At 43.8% G+C, this 27138-nt stretch overlaps 1 protein-coding gene across 1 annotated transcript in view; it reads right to left on the minus strand.

Moving 5' to 3' along the window:
• Window positions 1-57: 57 nt before the first annotated feature.
• LOC143785145 (mast cell tryptase-like) overlaps window positions 58-27138 on the minus strand; it is a 32808-nt gene continuing 5727 nt past the window's right edge. The window contains exons 2-5 of the mRNA XM_077273827.1: window positions 7806-8010; window positions 4452-4723; window positions 3892-4061; window positions 58-1589 (exon numbers count right to left, since the gene is read on the minus strand). Coding sequence (XP_077129942.1) covers window positions 1311-1589; window positions 3892-4061; window positions 4452-4539 — 537 coding nt within the window. The 5' untranslated portion in view covers window positions 4540-4723; window positions 7806-8010 and the 3' untranslated portion in view covers window positions 58-1310. The remainder of the gene's footprint in view (window positions 1590-3891; window positions 4062-4451; window positions 4724-7805; window positions 8011-27138) is intronic.

A 27138-nucleotide genomic window follows, 5' to 3' on the forward strand; every position in this document is an offset into this window, starting at 1 on the left:
AACATTATACTGGTAATAATTAGCACTTTTTAATGAAAACAGTTCACACTACTTATCAATAACTGTGAAAGAGATGATTAATTTACCAGCGAGAGATTTCAGTGATTGTCTGCAGTGTTGTCGACGTAATTTCACCACTGCAGACAATCAGCAAGGACTAGAAGCAGCGTCGGAGAGTAAGTAAGGTCTCAGTTATGTTTTGTTTTTATGCGTTGTTTCAGTCTATGGGGCTCTACCCGTTACATCGCTCCTCTACACATTGTGTTTATAGCGGGTCAGATGTAGCGTGATATCTGCTCTACCGATTGAGCCATCTAGATACATGAGCCAAGTGTTATAAGTCACTGAGGCAGCCTTCTGGACAGAAATCACTTTATTATTTGTTACATTATATGTCTGTTCATGTTTATTCATTGTTTTCTGCATCTACATTGTTACAAACATATTTATGTGGCAATCACATCATGTGGTTGTACTAGTGATCGGCTTGGCGATTGGTTGAAGGACCGGTCCAGGTAGACCGTTGCCGTGTGGTCTGGTCCTCTATGGTCCGTGCGTTAGTTTCCCAATAGGTTTCTACTCTACTCTTGGTGGTATCTTCTGTGACAATGCTCTCCCGCCTCTGGCTTGTTGTTGCAGATTGCCTTGCAGACCATTCACTCTACTGTTCTAAATACTAACGTCACGATGGATATGCGCGTATTCATATGTATGGAGTCTGATATTTTAGCCCCATGCTGACCTTTATCTCTCTCTATATATATATTTTTGTTCTTTTCTCCTCTATTTATGACCAGACTTTTCTTAGTGATCACATATCGAGGACGGAGGAAGGCTTCGGTGCCAAACAGAAGAGCGTCACCTGTGTTTGCTCAATGAGAAGTCTTTGTCCTGACTCCTCTTTGTCTGGACTTAGTAGCGCTACAAAAGTTTCCTATTTTTATTCTTTTTTTCTTTTTTGTTGTGGAGATTTGTTGCAGAGTTGAAGATTTCAGGAGAAGGGTCGAATCCATCTGGCACTACACAAACATCTCCAGTGGTTAATTTCAAGGGATAGGTTTTTCTTTGAGATTTTGATTTTGGATATCGATGGTGGACGACTAATTTCTACTGTGAGAATGAAGGTTTCTGATGAGGTCCAACCAAAAAGTTCAGTGACTATTACATTATTAATGAAAATAGAGAGTGCGTTGAACATTACGTACTGGTACTAGTGTTTTCCTCATCCATTCCCTGTTGACACAATGATTATAATCAAGGCATAATAAAATTGATCCTTCTGCAAAACTCCTGGTCCTGTACATCATAATCTACAGATATCGGAGCAATGAAACTGTAATGATGAGGAGTGTCAGCAGATAACACGACACGTTCATGTTTCCTTTGCATTTTCCAGGAGGTTGTGGGATGTTGCGCACATTATAGAACCTCAACTCTGGTATGTGAGACTGGATCCATGACTCGTAGGCGGTTACAAGGGTGTAGACCCCAGGACGGTTGGGTAAAGCACATCCAGAACCAAAGCTTACAACGCCAGGCTGGTACCAGGTGCCGTTGACCTTGGACACGAGAGGTCCTCCGGAGTCTCCCTGAAAGACAATATCTGTGGGCTTAGTGGACAATGAAAAAAAGAATGTAAGTCTTTAGAAGTTAATCTGATCTGGTTCTGGGCACAATTATTGAGTTTGGAAATCAGACGATGACTCCATGCGTTGCCAAACTCAACCCTGAACTATCAAAAAAAGTGAAATTTAAGAGCAAGGAGCAACTTTCACAGCTCAGAAGAGAGAACAGGATCTGCATAAAATGACATAAAACCAGAAGTGGATGTAAGGTTTCCTACACGGGAGGCTTTACAACAAACATCCCTAAGCAACAAAATGTGTCATCTGGTCGCAGAACAGCGGAAGACGCTTCCGCAATGTGAAGTGTTCGGCAAAAATCATGTATGCTATAATTTTAACAAGTCCCTTTTAGGTAGAAGATCGCCTCATCAGTCAGATCTTGGCTTCCAAGATGATCACCACCAGGCAGTGCAGTGGTGAGTCTGGACCTCATGTTCCTGCCTTTATTTTCCCACAACACAGGAAAGGCAGGGAGCCATGGCTTACATCTATCACTATGCCAGTATCGTGGTCATCTAGGAAGCGTGAGGAACAAATGCCCAGTCTGAACAAGGAAGCAGATGACAGGCACAAGGCATGGTGACTATATAAGAGAGATGTCCCAGGGTGGAGGGTCAGTTTAACTGTGCTTTGACTGAAAAATCAACAAATCTTTGAATTAAACCAGAGATGCCCAAGCTTTTGTACAAAACTATAAGATACAACTTTTACATGAAAGAAAAACTTGTGATAGTCATTTTCTCCTCTGGCTAATTAATAAAGATAAAGGTCCCCATATAGCTGAGAATGCCTGAAATAGGTTTTCCAAACCTAAAAAGCCCTTTATAAGGCTTCTTTTACACTTACCGGGTTTTTTGTGGCCCTTTTTTGTGTGCCGTATCACCACAATTTTCAAGGTCTGACAGACCGCAAAAACCTTGCGGATCGCCGTTTTCGGGTTTCCAATACTATGGAAATAGTATTGGAAAAAAAACGGCGTTCCGCAAAACCGGAAGTCACGGTGCAAGCTTCTGTTGTTTTTGCGGCTCCATTGTTTTTCAATGGGGGGCGTATCCGTAAGCCGTGAAAAGATTGAGAAGGCTCGATCTTTTTTCACGGCCGTAAAAACGGCCCTCACAGCCATATGGCACACGGCGCACCATGAAATTGTTGCGGCCCGTTTTTGGGGCCCCATAGAAATCTATTGGGGCTGCAAAAACGGGCCGCGAATCAACGGTATGTGTAAATAAAAAGCTTAACTGTATTTTAGTTGTAATATCAACAGAACAATGAATATGGGCAGAGTGTTGCAGACTAAGCCTTGCCTTGCTCCTGTGCCATCTGCCTCCACCGTGGCCACTATGACTTGATGAGAGGTGGTGACGCAGGAGAAGTTGCTTTGCTTTTTTGGTTGTTTGATCAGGTTTTTCCTACTGTTGTAGCACGATAGTAGATTATTTGGGGTGTTCACCCTACTTGCTTATTGCTCACACAGGAGAAGATGGAGCTGATGGTGCTGATTGCACTTTGTGCCACCCAAATCTGTGCATTGTTTTCCTCTTACAGTATAGTGGGCATCACACTTGCCGGCCAGCCAAGACGCGCCCAATGATTCCCTTGAATTGACTCTGGATTACTAGACACTTCTATCGCCTGATGATTCTGTCACTGGTTCCCTTCCTCTGGCCTTGACCCAACTTGCTGAACCCTTGCATTTTCCTTGACTATCATCCTGACTGCATCCTTGCCTGCTGATTTTATCCTTGGGTCCATCCTTTGGTCTAGATCAGGTTTGCTCACAATCCTACTGGCAACTTGCTCTGCTGGGCAGAAGCTACTCCATGGATGCAAACCAGGGACCTTTGATTGAGCAAAGGCTAGCTCCATGTACAGGGTGACAGGGGGAACACTGGGGCATTCCCGAGGACCTGCCTAATGCACAGACTGTCAGTGGAAGTCCTGCTAAGAGTTGCCAGATGCTGTATACAGAATCATTGCCTCCTAATATATCACACAGTTATGTAGATTGAAAAAAGACTCATGTCCATCAAGTTCTTCCTTTCTCCTCCAGTTCTATGTTCCTTATCACTATTTATAACCGACAATGACATATTGTAAATGCTGATACAGTGTCGGCCATTACCACCTCTCGTGGTCGGACACTCCGCAGTCTGACTACTCTAACTGATGCTCAAACTTTTTCATACAACTGCAAAATACCGGTCAATAATTGCTGGAAATATCTCCATTATTATAAACGAAGACCTATAAAGCATCGGTCCCTCACCTGGCAGGAGTCTTTCCCTCCTTTGGAATATCCGGCACATATCATGGTGTTATAGATTATGGTCTCAAAATTGCTGATCCCTGAGTTTTCGTGATACATCTTGTCACACGTCTTGTGGTCAATTAGTGGAACCATCACCTTCTGAAGAGTCATCGGGGACGGCAGGCTCACTGAGGAGATAAGAAGTCACGTTAATCTGTCATTTATCTTCTTGTTATTAACAGTTTACACCCTGTTGGATCATGTAGGACAGGGGTCTGCCCAGTCAGAACAAACATAACATCTTACTGACCCCTTGGTCCATGTGGCTACAGAGATCATTGGTTCTATGTGGTCAATTAAGAAAAGGTGCAGCACAAAACGAGAAGAACTAACCAAGGGTAGATCACCAAGGATGATTGTTGAGCAGATCGGCCATCATACTAGAGACTTTTCTAAGGATCATCTCAAGAGTCATTTGTTTTCTGTAACCGTCATACTCGTCATCATTGTCATCACCCATATAGTCACCATCATCCAGATAATTCCAATCATCACAGTCATTCACTTCGTCCTCTCACCTTCTGAATTAATATTTCCCCAGCCGGTGACCCAGGACTCCATGCCACACGGGAAGGAGACAGAGGCAGAGGGTAGACAGATGGGCATGATGTAGCTGGTGTAGTTGACTGGACTGGAGAGCTTGACCAGAGCGATGTCTCCTCTGACCGTTTCATTTGAGTATCCGGGATAAAGAATTATAAGTGACACAAATCTATCGACGCTCTGAGATTCTGTCAAGGTGAGTTGGTAGGCTCCCAGCTTCACTGCATAGTTCGTAGAGTTGGAATCGCTGTGGAGCAGAGAATAAGATCAGAGGTTATAAGAGCCGAGGAATAATACATCTAGTGACCGTATCTCGGCCCATGTCTGACCAAACATGACACCACTACACAATTGTCATGTAATGTTCTTCTCCAAATGTAAGGGGTTAGAAGAGGTTCACATTGCTTCTTCCTTGCCTTTCCTCTTCAATACACACATTCCAAGATCACTTCATGAAAAATATGTGAAATAGTACTCTGTTGGGAGCAGTTTACGCTACATGTGACCTCCCAGTGGTTATCATGTGATTTGCAGCTCGTCCTGCATTTTGCTTCCATGTTGTGAAACTGTATTAAATTTGTACCATAAGAAACCTGCCATAAGGTTCCAGGGATATGGGCCTTTTTATTTAGCGCTAGTTGTATGGTCTTGACCAAGAGGGCGTGTTTTACCAGATTGTATGCGGGTGTGAACAGGGAGGAAGCCGGCTCGCCAGAACAACCTAGTATCTTCCACGAGACAGCGTCCCTGCCAGAGACGAAGGCAGCCACGGTACAGTAACAAGGGTCAGCTCCATGGACAAAACCTTCAGCTTTATTTATGTAGAATTAAAACATTCCTACATCCACATGTTGTCCATTAGCAAAACCATTAACGCTCTCGTGGTGCGCACTGCATGATGGCACCGTGCTAATGGACAGTAACAATGTTATAACTCCACATTGCTATACCCTCTCTGTGGGTGTGTCTTTAGTCTACCATGCATAATTAGCCTGTGAACCACGCCCCCTTGGTAAAGAACAAAAAAATAGTACTAAATGTAAAGGTTCATATTTCTGGAAACATACGGTGAATTTTAAGGCCTCTTTGGCTACTTTCACACTAATCCGTTGGTACGGGCCGTCGCAAACCATCGGCCCGACGTACCGACGGACAGTGTGTTAAAGTAGCACAACGTGGGCAGCGGATGCAGTTTTATCAACGCATCCGCTGCCCAGTGTGCTGAGCGGGGAGGAAGGGGCGGAGTTTCGGCCGCGAAAATGGCGGACGCGACGCACAAAAAAAGTTACATGTAACTTTTTTTGTGCCGAGGGTCCGCCAAAACACGACGCAACCGTCGCACGTGTGGCCATACGTCGCGCTGCGTTGCTAATGCAAGTCTACGGGGAAAAAACGCATCCTGCGGGCAACTTTACAGGATGCGTTTTTTTCTCCAAAACGACGCATTGCGACGTACGTCACACAACGCAAGTGTGAAAGCAGCCTTTCACACATCAGTTTTTTGCCATCAGTCACAATCCGTTGTCTTTAGAAAAAAAACGGATCCAGAAAATGTTGCTGCTGGATCCGTTTTTTTCCCATAGACTTGTATTAGCGACGGATTGTGACGGATGGACACATGTTTCATCCGTCGTTTGACGGATCCGTCCGTCGTAAAGTCATTGGACGGAGACAACGTACATACTAACGAATTTTGTGTACGTTGAAAAGTCAGACTGCGATGGATCCAGCGGCGTCCATCATTGGCTATAATGGAAGCCTATGGGCGCAGGATCCATCGCTGTCCGTCAGAGGACAGAATCCAGTGACGGATTCCGTTTTTTGAAACCGAGCATGCGCGGAAGAATTTCTATTCCTTTAACTTAACCCATTTTGCCTTTCAGGGAGAAACTATCTCTCTCTCTCTCTCTTTCTATCTCTCTCTCTTTCTCTCTTTCTTTCTCTCTTTTTCTCTCTTTCTCTCGTTCTCTCATTCTCTCTCTCCAGAATTCTGTTTCTTTAAATTCCGGCTGTAGCTACTTCAACGGATCCACCAAAAAAAAACGGATCCAGTGCATCAGTTTTTTACAATCGGCACAGGATCCATCTTTTCAAGACTTTAACGGATTGTGACTGATTCTAAAAAATGGATGTGTGAAAGGGGCCTAAGAAACACAAAATCCGGCCCACGGTGGATACTGTATTCACTATAGAGTACCATGATAAAGGTGCATGGGGTGATTGATGGGGGGAGGGAGGCCGGACATGAGACTCTTATGTATTTCTGTAAAAAAGAAGGAAGGAAGGAAAGGAAAGGAAAGGAAAGTAGGGAAGGAAGGAAGGACAGAGAGGAAGGCAAATAAGGAGAGGAACAGAAAGTAAGGAAGATAGGAAAGGAAAGAAAGGAAGGAAAGAAGGAAGAAAGAAAGAAAGAAAGAAAGAAAGAAAGAAAGAAAGAAAGAAAGAAAGAAAGAAAGAAAGAAAGAAAGAAAGGATTGAAGTAAGGAAGGAATTAAGGAAGGGAAAGGAAAGGAAGAGAGGAAAGAAGAAAGGAAGGAAACAAAAGAAAGGGATGAAAGGAGGAAGGAACGGAAAGGAAAATAGGAAAGAAGGAAGAAAGGAAGGATCAAAGGAAGGAAGGAAAGAAGGAAGGAAAAGGAAAGGAAAGGAAGGACAGAGAGGAAGGGAAGAATGGAAGGGAAGGAAGGAAGAAAGGAAAGGAAAGAAGTAAGGGAAAGGAAAGAAAGGAAATGAAGGAAGAGAAGAAGGAAGAAAGGAAATAAGAAGGAAAGAAATGAAAAGTAAGGAAGAAAGGAAATAAAGGAAGGAAGGACAGAAAGGAAGGGAAAGAAGGAGAGGAACTGACATTAAGGAAGAAAGGAAAGGAAAGGGAAGGAAAGGAGGAAGGAAGGAGGGAGGGAAGGGAAAGGAATGAAGGAAGGAAGGAAGAATCAAAGGAAGGAAGGAAGAAGGAAGGAAGAAGGAAGGAAAAGGACAGGAAAGGAACGACAGAGAGGAAGGGAAGGAGGGAAAGGAAGGAAAAAAGGGAAAGGAAGGAAGGGAAATGAAAGTAAAGGAAGGAAGGATGGAAGGAAGGAATAAGGAAGGGAAGGAAAGGAAAGGAAGGAAGGAAAGAAGGAAGGAAGAAGGAAGGCAAGGAAGGAAGGTAAAGGGAAGGAAGGAAAGAAATGGAAAGTAAGAAAGGAAGGAAGGAAAGAAAGACAGAGAGGAAGGGAAGGAAGGAAATGAATGGAAGGAAGGAAGGAAAGAAGGAAGGAAGGTAAAGAGAGCATAAAGAGAAATCATTGAGAATGATGTGGACTTACCATATAAATATACCCGTCACTTACATTTCAAAGCAGTGGGCAGCGGTCAGCACCCACTGGGATGCGATCAGGGAGCCTCCACATATGTGGTAGTAGCTTCCCTGTATCCGGTACAGCAGACTCACTTGCCACGGCCATTCTCCCTGCACAGCGTTTGTACCATTAACTATCCTCCCGGTGATCTGCGGGGAGCCACAGACAGGGCCGCCATCGGCAGAGCTGGGTGTAGCTGGAAGGAAAGATTCCTACAGATCAGTACATTTTTACCTTTTTTTTAGATTTATGACTTTTACACTTTTGTTATATTTTTATACAGACTCATTAGATCGTGTTTTGTCATCACTTTTTATTTTCTGTTTTTCCTTTTTATGGAGTTTTACACAAATGAAGGATCAATTCATGGGATTCATTCTTTTTACTTTTGTCTTTATTAAGATAAAATAGACAATATATTATACATTGGGGCAGAATCATACATTGGGGGCCCTTTACCCGAGGCTCCCATCTCTGCCATATTGTAGGCGGCCCGACTGGACCTTTACATGCTTCCAATGTTAACTCATGCCTTGTTCAATAAGATGCTGCTTTATAGAGGCGTATGGAAGCATTATTTCTAGGGGAGGATTTCTGCAGAATACAGTGCTATATGGAGGCACCATACAATGGCAGATATTGGTCTCCTTAGCACAGAACCAGGCATTTCTGGTGACACTGTGGAGCCTCGGGGCATAAGACAGCACAGGAACGCCTCCGGCTCTCATCACTGAACCCTAACAAACACCACACTTGAAGTTTAATTGTCAATCCAGAATTAATTTGCACATTGCATTCCAGGCATGATGCATGTACAGTATCTCCCCGAGGTCATTGCCCACAGTGGAAAACACTCAGTGTGTAGGAAACACGCGGAGGGCAATAGTAGGACTTACCTGTTTCCCGAAATAACTCAACCCAATAGTCAACACCAAAGTGGCAGCGTCTGGGAAGGTTCGATGATGAGAACACAGCCCTGTATTGGCTTCCTTGGTGAATAAGTTCTCAATACTGGAAACCTCTAATTGCACAGAGAAGACGCGTGTAACACTCTGAGTTCTCCTTGAAGGGTAATGGACCCATTTTAGGGTCTTTATTGTCCTATTAATGTTCAACTGACCTCAAACTATGTGACCAGGGAAAAAGGATTGTGACTAGAGGTAACCAGCAGCGTATTCAATAACACTATGTAGTAATAAAAAATCAGACAAATGTGCACACAATAAATATTTCATTGAAACACACAACTTTACAATAAAAATAAAATGTAAAAGTTAATAGTAGAAACAAGGAACAATAAAAGAAAGGGGAGGCCGATGAGAGACACAAAATGATGGAAATAAGATAACAATACTAAAGGGACTTACCGAATGGCAGAATAATACCAGGGACTAATGATAACAGGTATGTATAGACATACAGTATATATATATATATATATACAGTGGGGCAAAAAAGTATTTAGTCAGTCAGCAATAGTGCAAGTTCCACCACTTAAAAAGATGAGAGGCGTCTGTAATTTACATCATAGGTAGACCTCAACTATGGGAGACAAACTGAGAAAAAAAAATCCAGAAAATCACATTGTCTGTTTTTTTATCATTTTATTTGCATATTATGGAGGAAAATAAGTATTTGGTCAGAAACAAAATTTCATCTCAATACTTTGTAATATATCCTTTGTTGGCAATGACAGAGGTCAAACGTTTTCTGTAAGTCTTCACAAGGTTGCCACACACTGTTGTTGGTATGTTGGCCCATTCCTCCATGCAGATCTCCTCTAGAGCAGTGATGTTTTTGGCTTTTCGCTTGGCAACACGGACTTTCAACTCCCTCCAAAGGTTTTCTATAGGGTTGAGATCTGGAGACTGGCTAGGCCACTCCAGGACATTGAAATGCTTCTTACGAAGCCACTCCTTCGTTGCCCTGGCGGTGTGCTTTGGATCATTGTCATGTTGAAAGACCCAGCCACGTTTCATCTTCAATGCCCTTGCTGATGGAAGGAGGTTTGCACTCAAAATATCACGATACATGGCCCCATTCATTCTTTCATGTACCCGGATCAGTCGTCCTGGCCCCTTTGCAGAGAAACAGCCCCAAAGCATGATGTTTCCACCACCATGCTTTACAGTAGGTATGGTGTTTGATGGATGCAACTCAGTATTCTTTTTCCTCCAAACACGACAAGTTGTGTTTCTACCAAACAGTTCCAGTTTGGTTTCATCAGACCATAGGACATTCTCCCAAAACTCCTCTGGATCATCCAAATGCTCTCTAGCAAACTTCAGACGGGCCCGGACATGTACTGGCTTAAGCAGTGGGACACATCTGGCACTGCAGGATCTGAGTCCATGGTGGCGTAGTGTGTTACTTATGGTAGGCCTTGTTACATTGGTCCCAGCTCTCTGCAGTTCATTCACTAGGTCCCCCCGCATGGTTCTGGGATTTTTGCTCACCGTTCTTGTGATCATTCTGACCCCACGGGGTGGGATTTTGCGTGGAGCCCCAGATCGAGGGAGATTATCAGTGGTCTTGAATGTCTTCCATTTTCTAATTATTGCTCCCACTGTTGATTTCTTCACTCCAAGCTGGTTGGCTATTGCAGATTCAGTCTTCCCAGCCTGGTGCAGGGCTACAATTTTGTTTCTGGTGTCCTTTGACAGCTCTTTGGTCTTCACCATAGTGGAGTTTGGAGTCAGACTGTTTGAGGGTGTGCACAGGTGTCTTTTTATACTGATAACAAGTTTAAACAGGTGCCATTACTACAGGTAATGAGTGGAGGAAAGAGGAGACTCTTAAAGAAGAAGTTACAGGTCTGTGAGAGCCAGAAATCTTGATTGTTTGTTTCTGACCAAATACTTATTTTCCACCATAATATGCAAATAAAATGATAAAAAAACAGACAATGTGATTTTCTGGATTTTTTTTTCTCAGTTTGTCTCCCATAGTTGAGGTCTACCTATGATGTAAATTACAGACGCCTCTCATCTTTTTAAGTGGTGAAACTTGCACTATTGCTGACTGACTAAATACTTTTTTGCCCCACTGTATATACAAAGTTAATTACAATGTAGTTCAGTGAGTTACATATACAGTGCCTACAAGTAGAGTTGAGCGACTTTCATTTTTTTAAGATCGAGTCGGGTTTTGTGAAACCCGATTTTGTCCAGAGTCGAGTCGAGTGCAGTCGGCCGATTATCGCTAAAAGTCGGGGATCGACCGAAACACGAAACCCAATGCAAGTCAATGGGGAAGCATAGTCGGCAGTGAGTGGAGGCCAGGAAAACACCTACAGTGCCCATTTTAATGCCAAAAACATCCATTCTTGTTTCTGAAGCTTGTCAATCTTAATTAACTTTATAATAATAGTTGGGCATAGGGAATTGGGGGTCATTTGGCAAAAGTTGTGGGGGGAGTAGGGCTGGCTCAAGTTTTTTGTGGGCCCAGGAAATGCGGACTACGTCACGGCGGTGTTGCAGGGAAAGGTAAGTATTTCAACGTTGCAAGTGCTGTGATCCTGAGCAAGCAGGGGGGGCCCACTCGTTCGCATTGGCACTGGCACAGGGCCCCTCAAAGTACAGCGGTGTGTTTGCATGGCGGGGGCGCCTCCCACCAGCAGCGACACTTTTGCGTACTCTGAGGGGCCCTGTGCCAGTGACGTCGCCAACGAGTATGCCCCCCCACCTGATGAAGGAACCTGCACTTTCATCTGCACCTTCCTCTTTGTCCCTGTGTAAGGTGGTATAACATGCGGGAAGGGGAACCTTACTTTCAGCAGGGTCAGATTCTGGCTGTGTAGAGTATAAGGGGAATGTAGTGGTCTAGGTCAATGTACCAGCAGACTCATCTAGCAGTGGCTGGGCAATGGGCAGGATGAGGAGGAAACAGATATAGGGCCAAAGAATAAAGTAGGCTAAATGCAGTTCAAAATTGGTAACAGGACTAAACAGGCGGCATTGCTTTGTTCAGTGGAGTAGCAAACCCAAGAGCAGCAGACACTGTTTCAAGGGCCTAACCACACTAGTAGGCCAAATGCAGTTTAATATCTGATAGTATAGGGCGTAAGCCAGAATGTGGAAGCTCAGCTTTGTTCAGTTGAGGACAACACCAGGCAGGGGCAGACAGACACCTTTAGTAGGCCGGAACAGCCAATTGCATTTTTAAAAATGGTAATTTGGAACTGAAGGTTGAAGCTCAGCTTTATTCAGTTGAGGACAACACCAGGCAGGGGCAGACAGACACCTTTAGTAGGCCGGAACAGCCAATTGCATTTTTAAAAATGGTAATTTGGAACTGAAGGTTGAAGCTCAGCTTTATTCAGTTGAGGACAACACCAGGCAGGGGCAGACAGACACCTTTAGTAGGCCGGAACAGCCAATTGCATTTTTAAAAATGGTAATTTGGAACTGAAGGTTGAAGCTCAGCTTTATTCAGTTGAGGACAACACCAGGCAGGGGCAGACAGACACCTTTAGTAGGCCGGAACAGCCAATTGCATTTTTAAAAATGGTAATTTGGAACAGAAGGTAGAAGCTCAGCTTTATTCAGTTGAGGACAACACCAGGCAGGGGCAGACATTCACCTTTAGTAGGCCGGAACAGCCAATTGCATTTTTAAAAATGGTAATTTGGAACTGAAGGTTGAAGCTCAGCTTTATTCAGTTGAGGACAACACCAGGCAGGGGCAGACAGACACCTTTAGTAGGCCGGAACAGCCAATTGCATTTTTAAAAATGGTAATTTGGAACTGAAGGTTGAAGCTCAGCTTTATTCAGTTGAGGACAACACCAGGCAGGGGCAGACAGACACCTTTAGTAGGCCGGAACAGCCAGTTGCATTTTTAAAAATGGTAATTTGGAACTGAAGGTTGAAGCACAGCTTTATTCAGTTGCAGCTTCTTGGCAATAATATAAAGAAGACGAGACAGGACAACACTCATTGGATGCCATATCTGTGTTTTCACTGGAAAAAAAACTGTCATTTAACTACTTGTAGGAGAAAGTTTTTGTAGCTGGAGGCCACTTTTTGTATTGTACCAGTTTTTGGTTGTATGTTTGGAACTGAAGGTTGAAGCTCAGCTTTATTCAGTTGAGGACAACACCAGGCAGGGGCAGACAGACACCTTTAGTAGGCCGGAACAGCCAATTGCATTTTTAAAAATGGTAATTTGGAACTGAAGGTTGAAGCTCAGCTTTATTCAGTTGAGGACAACACCAGGCAGGGGCAGACAGACACCTTTAGTAGGCCGGAACAGCCAATTGCATTTTTAAAAATGGTAATTTGGAACTGAAGGTTGAAGCACAGCTTTATTCAGTTGCAGCTTCTTGGCAATAATATAAAGAAGACGAGACAGGACAACACTCGTTGGATGCCATATCTGTGTTTTCACTGGAAAAAAAACTGTCATTTAACTACTTGTAGGAGAAAGTTTTTGTAGCTGGAGGCCACTTTTTGTATTGTACCAGTTTTTGGTTGTATGTTTGGAACTGAAGGTTGAAGCTCAGCTTTATTCAGTTGAGGACAACACCAGGCAGGGGCAGACAGACACCTTTAGTAGGCCGGAACAGCCAATTGCATTTTTAAAAATGGTAATTTGGAACTGAAGGTTGAAGCTCAGCTTTATTCAGTTGAGGACAACACCAGGCAGGGGCAGACAGACACCTTTAGTAGGCCGGAACAGCCAATTGCATTTTTAAAAATGGTAATTTGGAACAGAAGGTTGAAGCACAGCTTTATTCAGTTGCAGCTTCTTGGCAATAATATAAAGAAGACGAGACAGGACAACACTCGTTGGATGCCATATCTGTGTTTTCACTGGAAAAAAAACTGTCATTTAACTACTTGTAGGAGAAAGTTTTTGTAGCTGGAGGCCACTTTTTGTATTGTACCAGTTTTTTGTTGTATGTTTGGAACTGAAGGTTGAAGCTCAGCTTTATTCAGTTGAGGACAACACCAGGCAGGGGCAGACACCTTTAGAAGGACGGAAAAGCCAATTTTTTTAAAAACAGCAGTTAATCTGAGCCAGAAGGTAGAAGCTCAGCTTTATTCAGTTGAGGCCAACTTGAATTAGGGACTGCAGACAGACTTTGCAGGCTGTCCCTTGTGTGGACCATGCATCCAATACATTAACCCATTGAGCCACAAAGGACACGTAACCTTCCGTGGCCAGGCCTACAGGTCCATGTGTCTGTTGTCAGGTATACCTTTGGACTGACAAATTGACAGAATGCAAGGACAATGCGGTCTTTAACATGCAGGTGGAGGGGTGGGATGGCTTTTCTCGCAAAAGAATTGTCAACTGGGTAGCTCATAGCGTGGTATATCGTAGTTCATCCTGGCTTTATTAATATTAAATTAAATTAAAAAATAGGCTCTATGCACTTTATAATTGGTTCCAGGGGTACACGGGCAGCAGTTGTCTGGTCAGTGGAGGCCTAGTGGAAGGAGGGACCGCAGACAGGCTTCGAAGGCCTAACATAATTAAATTGGGCTGGCTGTAGGCACTTTATTATTAGTTACAGGGGTACACGGGCAGCAGTGGTCTGGTCAGTGGAGGCCTAGTGGAAGGAGGGACCGCAGACAGGCTTCGAAGGCCTAACATAATTAAATTGGGCTGGCTGTAGGCACTTTATTATTAGTTACAGGGGTACACGGGCAGCAGTGGTCTGGTCAGTGGAGGCCTAGTGGAAGGAGGGACCACAGACAGGCTTCGAAGGCCTAACATAATTAAATTGGGCTGGCTGTAGGCACTTTATTATTAGTTACAGGGGTACACGGGCAGCAGTGGTCTGGTCAGTGGAGGCCTAGTGGAAGGAGGGACCGCAGACAGGCTTCGAAGGCCTAACATAATTAAATTGGGCTGGCTGTAGGCACTTTATTATTAGTTAAAGGGGTACACGGGCAGCAGTGGTCTGGTCAGTGGAGGCCTAGTGGAAGGAGGGACCGCAGACAGGCTTCGAAGGCCTAACATAATTAAATTGGGCTGGCTGTAGGCACTTTATAATTGGTTCCAGGGGTACACGGGCAGCAGTGGTCTGGTCAGTGGAGGCCTAGTGGAAGGAGGGACCGCAGACAGGCTTCGAAGGCCTAACATAATTAAATTGGGCTGGCTGTAGGCACTTTATTATTAGTTACAGGGGTACACGGGCAGCAGTGGTCTGGTCAGTGGAGGCCTAGTGGAAGGAGGGACCGCAGACAGGCTTCGAAGGCCTAACATAATTAAATTGGGCTGGCTGTAGGCACTTTATTATTAGTTACAGGGGTACACGGGCAGCAGTGGTCTGGTCAGTGGAGGCCTAGTGGAAGGAGGGACCGCAGACAGGCTTCGAAGGCCTAACATAATTAAATTGGGCTGGCTGTAGGCACTTTATAATTGGTTCCAGGGGTACACGGGCAGCAGTGGTCTGGTCAGTGGAGGCCTAGTGGAAGGAGGGACCGCAGACAGGCTTCGAAGGCCTAACATAATTAAATTGGGCTGGCTGTAGGCACTTTATTATTAGTTACAGGGGTACACGGGCAGCAGTGGTCTGGTCAGTGGAGGCCTAGTGGAAGGAGGGACCGCAGACAGGCTTCGAAGGCCTAACATAATTAAATTGGGCTGGCTGTAGGCACTTTATTATTAGTTACAGGGGTACACGGGCAGCAGTGGTCTGGTCAGTGGAGGCCTAGTGGAAGGAGGGACCGCAGACAGGCTTCGAAGGCCTAACATAATTAAATTGGGCTGGCTGTAGGCACTTTATTATTAGTTACAGGGGTACACGGGCAGCAGTGGTCTGGTCAACGGAGGCCGATTGTAATGAGTGTCTGCCAGTTAGTAGTCCAAAACAACAACTAAATGTGAATGTCTCGCATTAAAACAAAACAAAAACACTAAAGGGTGCAATCATTAGGTTCAGGGGTGGGATCCTCTGCGTTGTTTCAGACCTACTAATTTAGCGCAAAGTATTTACTGTGGTAAATAGAGGACACTGCCCCTGACTATGTTAAGTACCATCATACATGTCAACACAATGGTATTGTCAGTGGCAGGTATGGAAGGATGTCAGCGCATAGACTTAACATTGGTGGAAGTGTGAGAGATAACTGTGGAAGTGGTAGAGCAATGTTTGACCTGGGGGTGGGTGAACTCTCTTGTGGCCGGCGTTACAGGCCCAAGGCCCCTCATGTTACAACAGTGTGTCTGACGTTGGGTGCGCACCACCACCGCCAGAGACACTTTATTGTACTATGAGGAACCCAGTAGCAATGCCGTCGACCAAAAGCGAGCACACCCACCTCTTCAGACAAACAGCAGTCTCACGGGTGCTTGCGCCAAGTCGCGATACCACGGCCCCGTGTGGGGAGTTTGGCCATTTAGGGAGGTGTAAACATGTCGTATGCTGGACAATCAGCTGCAGCAAATTAGACATTAGAAAAGTAATTCACAGTAGTCCACAGGCAAGAGCTTTTCATAGGAAAGCTAGGTGTCGGCCGGGCAAGGTGGGGCAAAAGATTTCGAAATCCAGTTGTGGTTCATTTTAATGAATGTTAGATCATCAACATTTTGGGTAGCCAGACGAGTCCTTTTTTCGGTTAATATTGAACCTGCAGCACTTAATACTCTTTCTGATAGGACACTTGCTGCCGGGCAAGCAAGCTCCTGCAATGCATATTCTGCCAATTCTGGCCAGGTGTCTAATTTTGATGCCCAGTAATCAAATGGGAATGACGGTTGAGGGAGAACATCGATAAGGGATGAAAAATAGTTAGTAACCATACTGGACAAATGTTGTCTCCTGTCACTTTCAATTGATGCAGCAGTACCTGTCCTGTCTGCGGTCATAGCAAAATCACTCCACAACCTGGTCAGAAAACCCCTCTGTCCAACGCCACTTCTGATGTGTGCACCCCTAACACTCCTAGTCTGTTGCCCCCTTGAGCTCGTGTGAGAACGATCACGTGCGCTGTGTGCTGGGAATGCCTGAAGCAAACGGTCAACAAGAGTTGATTGTTTGGTTGCTAATATTAGTTCCAAGTTCTCATGTGGCATAATATTTTGCAATTTGCCTTTATAGCGTGGATCAAGGAGGCAGGCCAACCAGTAATCGTCATCGTTCATCATTTTCGTTATGCGTGTGTCCCTTTTTAGGATACGTAAGGCATAATCTGCCATGTGGGCCAAAGTTCCAGTTGTCAAATCTCCGGTTGTGATTGGGTGAGGGGCAGTTGCAGGCAAATCTACGTCACTTGTGTCCCTCAAAAAACCAGAACCCGGCCTTGACACGCAACCAATTTCCAGTGCCCCCGGGAAAGGTTCCGCATTAAAAATATACTCATCCCCATCATCCTCCTCGTCCTCCACCTCCTCTTCGCCTGCTACCTCGTCCTGTACACTGCCCTGACCAGACAATGGCTGACTGTCATCAAGGCTTTCCTCTTCCTCTGGTGCAGACGCCTGCTCCTTTATGTGCGTCAAACTTTGCATCAGCAGACGCATTAGGGGGATGCTCATGCTTATTACGGCGTTGTCTGCACTAACCAGCCGTGTGCATTCCTCAAAACACTGAAGGACTTGACACATGTCTTGTATCTTCGACCACTGCACACCTGACAACTCCATGTCTGCCATCCTACTGCCTGCCCGTGTATGTGTATCCTCCCACAAAAACATAACAGCCCGCCTCTGTTGGCACAGTCTCTGAAGCATGTGCAGTGTTGAGTTCCACCTTGTTGCAACGTCTATGATTAGGCGATGCTGGGGAAGGTTCAAAGACCGCTGATAGGTCTGCATACGGCTGGCGTGTACAGGCGAACGTCGGATATGTGAGCAAAGTCCACGCACTTTGAGGAGCAGGTCGGAGAACCCAGGATAAGTTTTCAATAAGCACTGCACCACCAGGTTTAAGGTGTGAGCCAGGCAAGGAATGTGTTTCAGTTGGGAAAGGGAGATGGCAGCCATGAAATTCCTTCCGTTATCACTAACTACCTTGCCTGCCTCAAGATCTACTGTGCCCAGCCACGACTGCGTTTCTTGTTGCAAGAACTCGGACAGAACTTCCGCGGTGTGTCTGTTGTCGCCCAAACACTTCATAGCCAATACAGCCTGCTGACGCTTGCCAGTAGCTGGCCCATAATGGGACAACTGGTGTGCAACAGTGTCATCTGCCGATGGAGTGGTTGGCCGACTGCGGTCTGTGGAAGAGCTGTAGCTTCTGCAGGAGGACGAGCAGGAGGAGGGGGTGCGAACACCTACAGCCAACTGTTTCCTAGACCGTGGGCTAGGCACATCTGTCCCGAAATTGATGTCCCCTGTGGACCCTGCATCCACCACATTCACCCAGTGTGCCGTGATGGACACATAACGTCCCTGGCCATGCCTACTGGTCCATGCATCTGTAGTCAGGTGCACCTTTGTACTCACAGATTGCCTGAGTGCATGGACGATGCGCTGTTTAACATGCTGGTGCAGGGCTGGGATGGCTTTTCTGGAAAAAAAGTGTCGACTGGGTAGCTCGTATCGTGGTTCAGCGTACTCCATCAGGGCTTTGAAAGCTTCGCTTTCAACTAACCGGTAGGGCATCATCTCTAACGAGATTAGTCTAGCTATGTGGGCGTTAAAACCCTGTGTACGCGGATGCGAGGATAAGTACTTCCTTTTTCTAACCAGAGTCTCATGTAGTGTGAGCTGAACTGGAGAGATGGAGATCGTGGAACTTGCGGGTGTGCCGGTGGACATGGCAGACTGAGAGACGGTTGGAGACGGTATTGTTTCCGCCGGTGCCCTAGATGCAATATTTCCGCCTACAAAACTGGTGATTCCCTGACCCTGACTGCTTTTGGCTGGCAAAGAAACCTGCACAGATACTGCCGGTGGTGCGGAAAATGGTGGCCTTACAGTGACAGAAGGGATGTTGCGTTGATGACTAGCTTCATTGGCCGAGGGTGCTACAACCTTAAGGGACGTTTGGTAGTTAGTCCAGGCTTGAAAATGCATGGTGGTTAAGTGTCTATGCATGCAACTAGTATTGAGACTTTTCAGATTCTGACCTCTGCTTAAGCTAGTAGAACATTTTTGACAGATGACTTTGCGCTGATCAATTGGATGTTGTTTAAAAAAATGCCAGACTGCACTCTTCCTAGCATCGGATCCCTTTTCAGGGATTGCAGACTGAGCTTTAACCGGATGGCAACGCTGTGCTCCAACAGGTTTTGGCTTTGACACGCGTTTTGGGCCAGATAGGGGCCCGGCAGATGGAACCTGTTGCGATGTTGATGCCTGCTGCGGCCCCTCCTCCACCTCCGCTTCTGAACTACTGCCGCCTGCACCCTGTTCCCCCAATGGCTGCCAATCGGGGTCAATAACTGGGTCATCTATTACCTCCTCTTCGAGCTCGTGTGCAACTTCGTCTGTGTCACTGTGTCGGTCGGTGGTATAGCGTTCGTGGCGGGGCAACATAGTCTCATCAGGGTCTGATTGTGGATCTGTACCCTGAGAGGGCAATGTGGTGGTCTGAGTCAAAGGAGCAGCATAGTACTCTGGCTGTGGCTGTGCATCAGTGCACTCCATGTCAGAATATACTTGTAATGGGCATGGCCTGTTAAATGTTTCACTTTCTAAGCCAGGGACGGTATGTGTAAAGAGCTCCATGGAGTGACCCGTTGTGTCGCCTGCTGCATCCTTCTCTCTTGTTGTAGTTTTTGCTGAGGAGGACAAGGAAGCGACTTGTCCCTGACCGTGAACATCCACAAGCGACGCGCTGCTTTTACATTTACCAGTTTCGGAAGAGGAGGCAAAAGAGCTAGAGGCTGAGTCTGCAATGTAAGCCAAAACTTGCTGTTGCTGCTCCGCCTTTAAAAGCGGTTTTCCTACTCCCAGAAAAGAGAGCGTTCGAGGCCTTGTGTAGCCAGACGACGAAACTGGCTCCACAGCTCCAGACTTAGGTGGAATATTTTTATCCCCACGACCACCTGATGCTCCACTACCACTACCATCATTACCAGCTGACAATGAACGCCCACGGCCACGACCTCTTGCACCAGACTTCCTCATTGTTTTAAAAAATTAACCAAAGTAACTTTATTTGTTGCTGTCAAACAACTTACACGGTGAGCTATAACTTCAGTATGATTTCAATATCCCTTAACAGGTTGGTGAGACCACAAGGAAAATCAGGCACAATGTTACACACTCTGTTTTCTGTGGCACAAAATCACAGAGATGACACACACGCAGGACTGTCACTCAAGCACTAATGTCAATATTATTCTCCCACCTAATTTTTTTTTTTTTTCTCAGGGAGACTTTAGAAACCAAATAAGATAAAACGTTTTTTTCAGGGACAATTTAGAAACCAAATACTAATAAAAAAAATAAAAAAATAAAATAGCCTTTCTATGGCCCACAATTAGAGAGAGAGAGGTGGCACACCCAGGAGTCAAGACTGGCACACAAGCTGAAAGGGCAATATTACTCTCCCACTGTTTTTTTATGTTTTGTTTTTTTTCAGGGAGACTTTAGAAACCAAATAATATTAAAAAAATCAAAAAAATAAATAGGCTTTCTATGGCCCACAATTAGAGAGAGAGAGGTGGCACACCCAGGAGTCAAGACTGGCACACAAGCTGAAAGGGCAATATTACTCTCCCACTGTTTTTTTATGTATTTTTTTTTTTCAGGGAGACTTTAGAAACCAAATAATATTAAACAAAGCAAAAAAATAAATAGGCTTTCTATGGCCCACAATTAGAGAGAGAGAGGTGGCACACCCAGGAGTCAAGACTGGCACACAAGCTGAAAGGGCAATATTACTCTCCCACTGTTTTTTTATGTATTTTTTTTTTTCAGGGAGACTTTAGAAACCAAATAATATTAAAAAAAGCAAAAAAATAAATAGGCTTTCTACGGCCCACAATTAGAGAGAGAGAGGTGGCACACCCAGGAGTCAAGACTGGCACACAAGCTGAAAGGGCAATATTACTCTCCCACTGTTTTTTTATGTATTTTTTTTTTTTCAGGGAGACTTTAGAAACCAAATAATATTAAACAAAGCAAAAAAATAAATAGGCTTTCTATGGCCCACAATTAGAGAGAGAGAGGTGGCACACCCAGGAGTCAAGACTGGCACACAAGCTGAAAGGGCAATATTACTCTCCCACTGTTTTTTTATGTATTTTTTTTTTCAGGGAGACTTTAGAAACCAAATAATATTAAAAAAATCAAAAAAATAAATAGGCTTTCTATGGCCCACAATTAGAGAGAGAGAGGTGGCACACCCAGGAGTCAAGACTGGCACACAAGCTGAAAGGGCAATATTACTCTCCCACTGTTTTTTTATGTATTTTTTTTTTTCAGGGAGACTTTAGAAACCAAATAATATTAAACAAAGCAAAAAAATAAATAGGCTTTCTATGGCCCACAATTAGAGAGAGAGAGGTGGCACACCCAGGAGTCAAGACTGGCACACAAGCTGAAAGGGCAATATTACTCTCCCACTGTTTTTTTATGTATTTTTTTTTTCAGGGAGACTTTAGAAACCAAATAATATTAAAAAAAGCAAAAAAAATAAATAGGCTTTCTACGGCCCACAATTAGAGAGAGAGAGGTGGCACACCCAGGAGTCAAGACTGGCACACAAGCTGAAAGGGCAATATTACTCTCCCACTGTTTTTTTATGTATTTTTTTTTTTCAGGGAGACTTTAGAAACCAAATAATATTAAACAAAGCAAAAAAATAAATAGGCTTTCTATGGCCCACAATTAGAGAGAGAGAGGTGGCACACCCAGGAGTCAAGACTGGCACACAAGCTGAAAGGGCAATATTACTCTCCCACTGTTTTTTTATGTATTTTTTTTTTCAGGGAGACTTTAGAAACCAAATAATATTAAAAAAAGCAAAAAAAATAAATAGGCTTTCTATGGCCCACAATTAGAGAGAGAGAGGTGGCACACCCAGGAGTCAAGACTGGCACACAAGCTGAAAGGGCAATATTACTCTCCCACTGTTTTTTTATGTATTTTTTTTTTCAGGGAGACTTTAGAAACCAAATAATATTAAAAAAATCAAAAAAATAAATAGGCTTTCTATGGCCCACAATTAGAGAGAGAGAGGTGGCACACCCAGGAGTCAAGACTGGCACACAAGCTGAAAGGGCAATATTACTCTCCCACTGTTTTTTTATGTATTTTTTTTTTTCAGGGAGACTTTAGAAACCAAATAATATTAAACAAAGCAAAAAAATAAATAGGCTTTCTATGGCCCACAATTAGAGAGAGAGAGGTGGCACACCCAGGAGTCAAGACTGGCACACAAGCTGAAAGGGCAATATTACTCTCCCACTGTTTTTTTATGTATTTTTTTTTTTCAGGGAGACTTTAGAAACCAAATAATATTAAAAAAAGCAAAAAAATAAATAGGCTTTCTATGGCCCACAATTAGAGAGAGAGAGGTGGCACACCCAGGAGTCAAGACTGGCACACAAGCTGAAAGGGCAATATTACTCTCCCACTGTTTTTTTATGTATTTTTTTTTTTCAGGGAGACTTTAGAAACCAAATATTAAACAAAGCAAAAAAATAAATAGGCTTTCTATGGCCCACAATTAGAGAGAGAGAGGTGGCACACCCAGGAGTCAAGACTGGCACACAAGCTGAAAGGGCAATATTACTCTCCCACTGTTTTTTTATGTATTTTTTTTTTTCAGGGAGACTTTAGAAACCAAATAATATTAAAAAAAAGCAAAAAAATAAATAGGCTTTCTATGGCCCACAATTAGAGAGAGAGAGGTGGCACACCCAGGAGTCAAGACTGGCACACAAGCTGAAAGGGCAATATTACTCTCCCACTGTTTTTTTATGTTTTTTTTTTTTTTCACGGAGACTTTAGAAACCCAATAATATTAAAAAAAACAAAAAAATAAATAGGCTTTGTATGGCCCACTGAATGAGAGATGGCACACACAGGAGTGGCACACAACCCCTGACTGAGGCCAATATTTTTCTCCCACTGATTGATGTAGTGTTTTTGTGTTGAGGTAGATTTTAGAACACAAATCAAGGAAAAAAATAAATAGGCTTTCTATGGCCCACTCAGTGAGAGATGGCACACACAGGGATGGCACTGTAGCAGAAATGCCAATCTTAATCTCCCACAAAAAAAAAAAAAAAAAAACAGGGACTGTCCTACAATTACTATCTCTCTGCAGTAATGTAAGCCAGGTATGGCAGGCAGCAATAGGAGTGGACTGATGCACAAATTAAATAAAAAGTGTGGACAAACAAAAAAGATAGCTGTGCAGAAAGGAACAAGAGGATATGTGCTTTGAAAAAAGCAGTTGGTTTCCACAGTGGCGTACACACAGCAATACAGCTATCACGGAGCCTTCTAGGGCAGCCCAATGAGCTACAGCGCTGAGGGGAAAAAAAAAAAAATAGCTTCCACAGTCCCTGCACACCGAAGGTGGTGTTGGACAGTGGAAATCGCTGCAGCACAAGCGGTTTGGTGGTTAGTGGACCCTGCCTAACGCTCTCCCTGCTTCTGACGAAGCGGCAGCAACCTGTCCCTAAGCTCAGATCAGCAGCAGTAAGATGGCGGTCGGCGGGAACGCCCCTTTATAGCCCCTGTGACGCCGCAGACAGCAAGCCAATCACTGCAATGCCCTTCTCTAAGATGGTGGGGACCAGGACCTATGTCATCACGCTGCCCACACTCTGCGTTCACCTTCATTGGCTGAGAAATGGCGCTTTTCGCGTCATTGAAACGCGACTTTGGCGCGAAAGTCGCGTACCGCATGGCCGACAAGCACAGGGGTCGGATCGGGTTTCATGAGACGCCGACTTAGCCAAAAGTCGGCGACTTTTGAAAATGAACGACCCGTTTCGCTCAACCCTACCTACAAGTAGTATTCAACCCCCTGCAGATTTACACATTTGGAATTAACTTGGCATTGTGACATTTGGACTGTAGATCAGCCTGGAAGTGTGAAATGCACTGCAGCAAAAAAGAATGTTATTTCTTTGTTTATTTTTTAAAAAAATTGTGAAAAGTATTTTCAGAGGGTCATTTATTATTCATATGCAGACAGAAAGTGTACTTGGCACCGAAGTGACACCTACTTATAAGGGATTTTTCTTTGAAGATTTTTCTATAGACTTCGGGGATAAAGCAATCCTGAGAAGACTGAGGCGGTGCTATGCATGCAATTGTAACGATCCAAACAGGCATATGAAAAGAAAGAAAGTTGCAGCACTCACCATCGATTCTTCATTTCTTTATTCAGTGAAACAAACCTTGATAGGTTGTGGCATTAGAAATAGGCTTAGGCGTAACGAGGGGAGCGGGGAGGTGCAGGAACGAGACGGACGACGGCCGTTTCACGCTGTTGCGCTTCTACGGGTCCATGTGAGTTGTGTTTGTGATGTCATATCCTTTTATAGGATTAAGACATTTCACGTTTTTTCTTTTACATGTGCAAAATAAAATGATGTATTAAAAACAACAATAGACTCGAACTGCACAATTACAGACAAACACTCATTAGATGAAAATCGACATGTCAATTTTTTCATTGAGGCCCCAAGGGCCTTGCGCGTTAGTTTTAAGAATCCACTTAGCCTCCCTCTGGAGGAGTAATTTATTGCGATCGCCTCCCTGTTTTGGGAAGGAGACCGATTCTAGCCCTGCAAATCTTAGTACATTAGGGTTCCCACCATGGCATTCGTGTACGTGTTTCACCAAGCGAACTCTCCCTTTTCCAGTGAGGATGGAGTTATAATGCTCACGGAACCGTACCATAAGGGGTCTTATAGTCTTCCCTATATAAAAACGATTGCAGGGGCAGAAGATGACATACACAATAAATTTACTTTTACAGGTTATAAAATCTTTTACGGTGTGGTGGTGTGTGCCTATCTTTAGTAGCCTATCTGTCAGATGGAAGGCACACATGCTACAATTTCCACATTTGTGATTGCCAGGTGGAGCAGTTTTCTCAATCCAATTTTGATTGCGGTTTTCTATGCGATTTCTAACAACTAGGTCTCCTATGTTTTTGGAGCGTTTGTATGAAAATAATGGGGATGTCGCGGAAAAATCTGGATCTTTTTGGAGAATATGCCAGTTTTTTCGAATCGCTGCATGTATTAAGCTGTCTACTGGGGTGTGTTTAAAAATAAAAGGGAACTTCCGATTTTTATTATTGTCTACTGATTTTTTATTTATGTAGTTCTTTCTTTTTTTATTACCCTTTTTTAAAAGGTCTATTTGGGATAGATTAAACACCCGTGTTTCAGCTTCTTGTAGCAGAGATTCTGGATAACCTCTTTTTCTAAAACGCGCTTTTAAGTCCTGAATTTGTTCTTTGCAGATCTCATCATTATTGTTGATTTTTCTTAATCTGACCATCTGACTAAATGGGATGCTGCGCTTTGTATGATGTGGATGGGCACTATTATAATGCAAGACGCTGTTTGTCGCCGTGTTTTTTCTATGGACGCTGGTTATTATTGAACCCTCCTGTATCTTTACCCTAACATCTAAGAAGTCTATTTCATTGCCTCCAAAAGTGGATGTGAATCTCATATTTTCGTCGTTTTCGTTTAAGTATTTTACAAAACCATTGAAGTCTCCTTCACCCCCATCCCAAACGATAAAGATATCATCGGCATAGCGCAAAAAAAGCCGTATATGTTTCAAGAAAGGGTTTTTGGGGCCGGTGACATGCCTCTCCTCAAACTCTGCAAGGAACAGGTTTGCGAAGACGCATGCCACCGGGGTGCCCATCGCGGTACCGACCTTTTGACGATACCACTGGTTTAAAAATTTAAATGTATTGTTGGATAACACAAATCCCAAACTTTCCACTATAAATGAAATAAAATCATCATCTTTTTCAGTGTTGGATAGAATACAGCGAATTGCATCTATGCCCTTTTGCTGAGGGATTCTAGTGTACAAACTAGTAATATCTATAGATGTCAGGGCAAAGGTGGGTTGCCACCTGAAGTCTCTCAGTGCAAGGAGAAAATCTCCTGAGTCTTTGATGAACGAAGGAATTTCATATAATAGTGGTTTTAGAGACCAATCGATGAATTGTGAAAGGGGTTCTGTGATTGAGTTTAATCCCGATACGATCGGGCGTCCAGGAGGTTTTTTAGAATTCTTGTGAATTTTCGGGATACTGTACCAGTTGGGATAATTGGGGTATTCAGGTATTAATTTTTCTGCTCTTTTTTTAGAGATGGTTCCTTTTTCCACATATTTACGTAACAATGAACGTAGCTTATCCTTGATAGAATTAGTAGGATTTTTTTCTAATGGCTGGTATGTATTTAGATCGTTAAGCTGTGACAAAGCCTCTTCGATATAATACACTTTATCTAGGATAACTAGGTTGCCCCCTTTATCTGCTCTTCTATTTCTAATATCTTCCCACCCTTGTATCTCATTTAGAGCTTTTTGTTCCGAAGTGGGGAGATTTTTGAGGGGTTGTGGGAAAAGGATCGCCTCTACATCTTTTATTACCAATTCCTCGAATAGGTCTACATTATTGCCTGGAGAAATGGGGGGCATCCACTGTGATTTTACCCCACCTTTGAAAGCAATGAATGTTGAATTATTCTCATCAGCTTCCATATTCTCTGCTGGACTGTCATTAGTTTTACACAAATTAGCCAGGACATTTGTAATTTCCCTATCCGAGGAACTTGAATCTGTACATGCTATAAACCCCAACTGACCCACAGTGACTGGTACATCCGTGGTTACTCTCACATTAGGTGCGTCTTTATTTTTACAAAAAAATTTATGAAGGTGCAATTTGCGCGTGCTTTTAAATAATTCAATCCTGAATTCGCCCAAGTCAAAAGATTCCGGCAAGCAATAATTCAGTCCTCGAGATAGAACTTTTAGATGATCGTTGGTTAGAGATCTTTTTGATAGATTTATCACCTGCAGAGACTCATCGGTGGTATTTTGAGTGTCTGGAAGATTCAACGTCTCCAAGACACTTGCTTTCGTTTTTTGAGACCGCTTCTTTCTTCTTCCCCCCCGACGGGTTTTCTTATTTCTAAAGGGGAGCATGGCTTGGGATGTGCTTGTGAGGTAGATGCTGCACTAGTTGATGGTTGAAAAACTTCTAAGGTTTCTTCCGCTGCGCTGGAATCAGAGTCGGTCACCCACCCGTCACGTACAGGATGTAGTTTTTTTCCGGATTTTTTAAAACGATTTTTTGAAAAAGATCTTTTCATGGTGTTTTTATTCCACGAGAATACTTGATTATTTTCAAAGTCGCGTTTGTCTCTTAGAAATTTTTCTTTTTTCTTTTCTTTAGTTTCTATTTGGATAATCACAAG

This window comes from Ranitomeya variabilis, chromosome 7, assembly GCF_051348905.1.
Source record: "Ranitomeya variabilis isolate aRanVar5 chromosome 7, aRanVar5.hap1, whole genome shotgun sequence".
In the NCBI taxonomy this organism is placed as follows: Eukaryota; Metazoa; Chordata; class Amphibia; order Anura; family Dendrobatidae; genus Ranitomeya; species Ranitomeya variabilis.